At 42.3% G+C, this 7,113-nt stretch overlaps 1 protein-coding gene across 1 annotated transcript in view; it reads right to left on the reverse strand.

Annotated features, from left to right (window-relative positions):
• LOC129869347 (atrial natriuretic peptide receptor 2-like) overlaps nt 1-4,458 on the reverse strand; it is a 29,375-nt gene extending 24,917 nt beyond the window's left edge. The window contains exons 1-4 of the mRNA XM_055943679.1: nt 4,355-4,458; nt 3,491-3,581; nt 2,987-3,119; nt 2,380-2,503 (exon numbers count right to left, since the gene is read on the reverse strand). Of these exons, the coding sequence (XP_055799654.1) occupies nt 2,380-2,503; nt 2,987-3,119; nt 3,491-3,581; nt 4,355-4,393 (387 nt within the window). The 5' untranslated portion in view covers nt 4,394-4,458. The remainder of the gene's footprint in view (nt 1-2,379; nt 2,504-2,986; nt 3,120-3,490; nt 3,582-4,354) is intronic.
• Between the last annotated feature and the right edge of the window lie 2,655 nt (nt 4,459-7,113).

The raw sequence follows: 7,113 nt of genomic DNA on the forward strand, positions 1-7,113 counted from the left end.
AAATAAGGCCAATAGTAACAGCCAGTGTGATTTGCGAATTTGGTATGTTTATTTTCACACATACTGTACATTTACATTTTGGTCATTTAGAAGACATTCTTATCCAGAGTGACTTACAGTGATGGCACAGTCAAAGCAAGTAAAAGGTTTCTGTAACTGTTACTGAGAATGTTGTTGCTGAATGCTGTTGTTTATTGTATGCCTCTTGCCCCAAAAAGTCGCCTAAAGTCAACCCCTACCCTGGCCGCTTGAGTAGACCTGAAAGTATTGAATAAAATAATAGAATAGCATTATTGTCCATTTGGTTAGACCAGAAATGTACAGTGGGGAGAACAAGTATTTGATACACTGCCGATTTTGCAGGTTTTCCTACTTACAAAGCATGTAGAGGTCTGTAATTTTTATCATAGGTACACTTCAACTGTAAGAGACGGAATCTAAAACAAAAATCCAGAAAATCACATTGTATGATTTTTAAGTAATTCATTTGCATTTTATTGCATGACATAAGTATTTGATCACCTACCAACCAGTAAGAATTCCGGCTCTCACAGACCTGTTCGTTTTTCTTTAAGAAGCCCTCCTGTTCTCCACTCATTACCTGTATTAACTGCACCTGTTTGAACTCGTTACCTGTATAAAAGACACCTGTCCACACACTCAATCAAACAGACTCCAACCTCTCCACAATGGCCAAGACCAGAGAGCTGTGTAAGGACATCAGGGATCAAATTGTAGACCTGCACAAGGCTGGGATGGGCTACAGGACAATAGGCAAGCAGCTTGGTGAGAAGGCAACAACTGTTGGCGCAATTATTAGAAAATGGAAGAAGTTCAAGATGACGGTCAATCACCCTCGGTCTGGGGCTCCATGCAAGATCTCACCTCGTGGGGCATCAATGATCATGAGGAAGGTGAGGGATCAGCCCAGAACTACACGGCAGGACCTGGTCAATGACCTGAAGAGAGCTGGGACCACAGTCTCAAAGAAAACCAATAGTAACACACTACGCCGTCATGGATTAAAATCCTGCAGTGCACGCAAGGTCCCTCTGCTCAAGCCAGCGCATGTCCAGGACCGTCTGAAGTTTGCCAATGACCATCTGGATTATCCAGAGGAGGAATGGGAGAAGGTCATGTGGTCTGATGAGACAAAAATTGAGTTTTTTGGTCTAAACTCCACTCGCCGTGTTTGGAGGAAGAAGAAGGATGAGTACAACCCCAAGAACACCATCCCAACCGTGAAGCATGGAGGTGGAAACATCATTCTTTGGGGATGCTTTTCTGCAAAGGGGACAGGACGACTGCACCGTATTGAGGGGAGGATGGATGGGGCCATGTATCGCGAGATCTTGGCCAACAACCTCCTTCCCTAAGTAAGAGCATTGAAGATGGGTCATGGCTGGGTCTTCCAGCATGACAACGACCCGAAACACACAGCCAGGGCAACTAAGGAGTGGCTCCGTAAGAAGCATCTCAAGGTCCCGGAGTGGCCTAGCCAGTCTCCAGACCTGAACCCAATAGAAAATCTTTGGAGGGAGCTGAAAGTCCGTATTGCCCAGCGACAGCCCCGAAACCTGAAGGATCTGGAGAAGGTCTGTATGGAGGAGGAGTGGGCCAAAATCCCTGCTGCAGTGTGTACAAACCTGGTCAAGAACTACAGGAAACGTATGATCTCTGTAATTGCAAACAAAGGTTTCTGTACCAAATATTAAGTTCTGCTTTTCTGATGTATCAAATACTTATGTCATGCAATAAAATGCTAATTAATTACTTAAAAATCATACAATGTGATTTTCTGGATTTTTGTTTTAGATTCCGTCTCTCACAGTTGAAGTGTACCTATGATAAAAATTACAGACCTCTATATGCTTTGTAAGTAGGAAAACCTGCAAAATCGGCAGTGTATCAAATACTTGTTCTCCCCACTGTATCTTCTGTCTATTTCCCGACAACTCCATACAGACACATGTTGAGAGCTGTGCCCCTGGATAGGTGTTATAATATGACACATACCATTCAATCAGAAGGCAAAATGGAGGCACAATATTACTATTGCTTACTCTTATCTAATCCTCTCACATCTATCAAGTAGCCTAGGCCGGGGTGGGGGCTAAGAGTCAACTAGGGATTTTGAATCTGTCTTCCCCCTCAGTGTACTTTCATCAGACTGGCGGCGACCCAATACACACAGGGAAGCCCCGGAACATGTTCATTAGGCCATGAAACAGAAAACATTTCTAAAACGTCCTGAAATTGAAAACAAAAATGAACATTTCTTATTAGACAAGTCCAGGTATTCTCTCCCTGTTTCAGTCCGTTTTCTTACGTTTAGTGCCCAATGAACACAACCCAGATTTTTAGGGTGACAGTACTGACCATGAGAGCCAGAGGGCAGGAGTGAATGTTGGCATGGTAAATGCAACAGTTGATCTCGTTGGCGCTGTTCCAATTCGCGGGACAGTCGTGCTTGTCACAGAACCTTTTGGCTTCGGAGGCGTTGCTGGAGAGTGATGGGTAGATAGACATATAGATCTTTACAGTCTGTTTAAACAGCAATTATGTACAGTATCTAAAGGCATCCAGATATGAGGCTACAGTAAAACACAGGAGATCCACGGGTAATATATTTAAAAGGCCCTATAGGATGTACTTGGTTACCTCAACCCAAACAACTTTTTACACAAATGTTGACTGAGTAATGTAAATGATATCTTTACATTGGATTGCGAAGATATGCCTCAAACATTTACATTATAGATTGGACTTTTCAGTGTACACAGTAGATGGCAATCTACTAGATTGGATACACAGTAGATCTACTGTGTACACTGTATGGTTCAATCTATAAAGTAAATGTTTGAGTATCTTTCTCGGCATTCCCATTCCCAGTACATTTTTAATCTTCCTCATGTTGTGGTCATCAAATGTACGGACGGATAGGCAGATAGGTTTGGCAGGGAGTGAATTACAGACATTGGCTCACCTGAACTGGAATATCTTGTTTTTGACTGCATACTCGTAGAAGTCGTCTGATGCTGTGACGGTGTAGGTGACATTGAACTCCTCCCCGTCCGTCACTTTCTCCGGTGGCCGCAGCACCCACGACATCTCCAGCCCTGGACACACACACAGACACACACACACACACACACACACACACACACACACACACACACACACACACACACACACAGACAGACAGACAGACAGACAGACAGACAGACAGACAGACAGACAGACAGACAGACAGACAGACAGACAGACAGACAGACAGACAGACAGACAGACAGACAGACAGACAGACAGACAGACACTGTTGAGGAAGGACTTTTTTGTGTGTATTCTCCAAGATAAGGCATCCAGTGACACCAGAAATCATCAAAGCAATATTTCTGGACTTTCTGACCATCAAATTATTAGCACTACAACAACAGCCCGCCTTCCCTCCTTTAAGTCAATTCCACACAATGAATGGGGTTGGACTTACCTCCACAGTTGATCATGTTGTAATCATTAGGGCTATCTAATGGCCAACAGTCATACTCGGTGTTATCCAGATCATGCCAGCAATCGACAACCTAGGTGCAACAGATTAATCCATCAAAAAGCTTAAACAAAGTATAGTATATAAAGTAAATAAATAAAACAATAAAATAAAAAGTAACATTTTTGGCCCACCATCGGATTTAATGTGACCTCACATGTGCGCTCAGACTCAACACTAGCCTGTTTGGTAATCTGTTGGCAAAATCAAAATTCAAAGAAAAGCAGTGAATTCATAATAAAATGCTATTTAGGTAAGTGAGGCAGCACCCACTGAGAAAATCACCCTCTGGTGTAATTACCCCATATAACAAAAAGTCACCACAGATAGAGAACATCAGAGCAGGTGACAAATGTACTGACTAAGGATATTAAAGAAAATGTACCTTACAAATCTTAACCAGACTCAGACATATGCTGAGCAGCCCTGTTTGCAGACAGACACTTCTAGCCAGAGTGCAATCTACATTTGCCCGGTGAAATGACGCAGGTCATGTCTGCAGCCACAAGTGTTTCTGACACGACAACAAAAGCAAGGGTGGTCCCCTCAACAATAATGAGCATGTTATTTTTGTGAACAAAATCAAAATGACATTCGCCATGGTGTGGACGTCTGTGTGCACTAAGATGCTCAGACTATGGAACAGCTACAATGAGATAAATTCAATCACACCAAACGTACCTCCAACACTCCTCTGGTCATAGATATGGTGGCACTGCCACCTAGTCACAGGCACCATCACAACAGCTTGGTTACCTGCACATACAACTCTACAGACAACATCCACAGTTCGTGTGGGGTACTTACCAAGGAGAGGGATAGGTATAGGGCTATCCATAGAGCCATGAGGTCTGTTTCTGTGAATGGCAAGCTCCAGAATGACTGACTAACTGACCGACCAACTATGTGTGTGAGCGAGTGAGTGTGTGTGTATGAGTGTGTGTGTGTGTGTGTGTGAGAGAGAGAGAGAGTGTGGGAGCATGTGTGTGTGTGTGCCCAGATTGCCCTCTACTCTCAACGGAGGTACTGAAGCCCCCTTAATTGTTCAATCAGTAAAAATAGCCTCTCCAATCAGAGATTGGGGATTGGCTCTCTGGAGCTGTGGCTCACCTTTACCTAACCTTCACCAACACCAACAGGAAACAACCAACAGAACCAAGTATTTGGGCACGAAGTTGCCCCTCTCTTTTTAAAGCCTCCATTGAGTTTAAAAAAACAAATCGATTGATATTGTTGTGTATGTAGTCTGTGAAAAGAGTATATAGTGGTGTTACATTTAACAGTCTCTGAGTTAAATGTACACCCGTGAATTTGCTGTGTACCTTTCACACACATCTGTTTCCTGGAATATCATATCAAGTGTAAGTATCTACTGTACATGGACAATGGACCGTTTCCGAGAAGTAATAGCAAAAAGGGTGAAACTGGCCCATTGCATGCACTTACAGTATACAACACCCACAATTGCGATGAGATTAACAACCCAGGGATCACCTCTCAAGACTTGCGTTCAATGAGAATGAAAGAGCTATAACTCAGATTTGTATGGTCCCGTGTGGCTCAGTTGGTAGCGCATGGCGATAGCAATGCCAGGGTTGTGGATTCAATTCCCACAAGGTACCAGTATAGAAAGAATGTGAAAATGTATGCACTACCTATTATAAGTCGCTTTGGATAAGAGCTTCTGTTAAAATGTACAGTGGGGGTTGCCCAAAAAGTTACATATTGCTGTCACGTTCCTGACCTTATTTCCTTTGTTCAGTCTTGTTTAGTTGGTCAGGACGTGAGCTGGGTGGGCATTCTATGTTATGTGTTTCTATGTTGGGTTTATTGTCTAGCCTGATATGGTTCTCAATTAGAGGCAGGTGTTTTACGTTGTCTCTGATTGGGAACCATATTTAGGTAGGCTGTTCTCACTGTTTGTTTGTGGGTGATTGTTCCTGTTCATTGCGTTCTTCGTTGTCTGTATGTTCACATGTTCAGGTCTGTAGCGTCGTTAGTTTCATTTTCGGTTTATTGTTTTGTTCGTGTTAAGTGTTTCCAATAAATATGGAAACATACCACGCTGCGCTTTGGTCCTCCTCTCTTCCACCTAACGACGAGCGTTACAATTGCAGCTTTAATTTGCATTACAAGAACACGGTAATTACAGTAGAAATGAGTAGAACTTTGAGCAGTAGAAATGAGACCACTGCACAAAGTTTATAGTCCAAGTCTGAGAGAATATAAAAGCAAAACAGTGAGCAACAGTAACGTTAGGTTTAGGGTGGGCTAGCCTTGCGATTAATTCAGGGTACATTTTTGAGTAAGTCAAAGTTGTACGCTCTTTTGAAAGAGGCAGTCTGAGATGTCCTATTTGAAGCCCAAATATATCATACTTTGACTAAAATTAAGACTTAATTTGCTCAATGATAATGTACCTTACACAACATGAAATGTCACCAACAGACTGTGAAATAACTGTTTGATGATGCAATCTTGCCATCAGTAGGCTTACGTTGAGTTTCAACCAATAAAGGGTGTTAGGTTCCCAGCAGTTCTCAGTCAGTCAAGCAAATCAGAGTTAAGGAACTAAAATTTGTCTGAAATAGTCAACTGTTGAGAGCAGTTTTTTTTTGAAAAGGTCAAATGTACCTTCTTTCTAACTGGCCAAAGATTTTCTGTAGCACTTTAACAAATTAAAAACTCATAGCAACCAAGGGCCATCCATTAGTCCAGCAAAACAGAGTAAATCACCCTGAAGCACCTCTACTTGAGCACAAGCAATCTAGGGCAGTGTTTCTCCACCCATGCTACTCAATCTGGGTTGTGTTCAGTGAAACAGGAAGGTGCTACCTGATATTGTCAAATAAGAGCACAGATTTTCTTGCTCTTACTGGACACGTTCAGTTAGATAGCACTTCCCCGTTTCAATCCATATCAAAATGTTTTTCTCCTTAATTAATGAACACAACCAAGGTCCACTGAGTAAGCTGACATCACTATTTTTACTCAAATTGCATGCTGGTCACTGATACATCAAAGTTTGAGAAACACTGACTAAAAGGGACTTTTTGACCTAGCCATGTGGGTTTGGAGAAAAACCGAGATAATGTTAATTAGGCACCAAACAGAAGAAAAAGCTCTATGTGCAGTGAAACAGGGAGGAACTATCTGTATTTGTCCTATAAGAAATGCACATTTCTTTGCTACGGTGTGTCCTAAAGAACACTACCCTGTTGAGGCCACAGCACGCATACCTTTCCTGTTTATAGCACTGCTCAACAACCCCCCCCCCCCCCCCCCCCCCCCGACTCTGTAACCAAGAGAACTCCTGTTTTTTTTTGCGTTTATATCATTGGACTACAGAGTTATCACAATGCTTTCATCATCCTGTTTACATGTACATATACCACATTCTAACACGTCCCACTGAATCAATCAAAGTCAGAGGAAAAATGTGTTTTAATGAGGTTTTTCCTTTTACACAAAGAGTGGTTTAACCACATAAATAGTGTACAGCAGGTAAAGAGTTTCAATGACCCAGTAAATGATTAATCATTGGTCTCCTGTGGAAGGAAGGGTTG

This window comes from Salvelinus fontinalis, chromosome 14 (assembly GCF_029448725.1).
Source record: "Salvelinus fontinalis isolate EN_2023a chromosome 14, ASM2944872v1, whole genome shotgun sequence".
Classification (NCBI taxonomy): Eukaryota; Metazoa; Chordata; class Actinopteri; order Salmoniformes; family Salmonidae; genus Salvelinus; species Salvelinus fontinalis.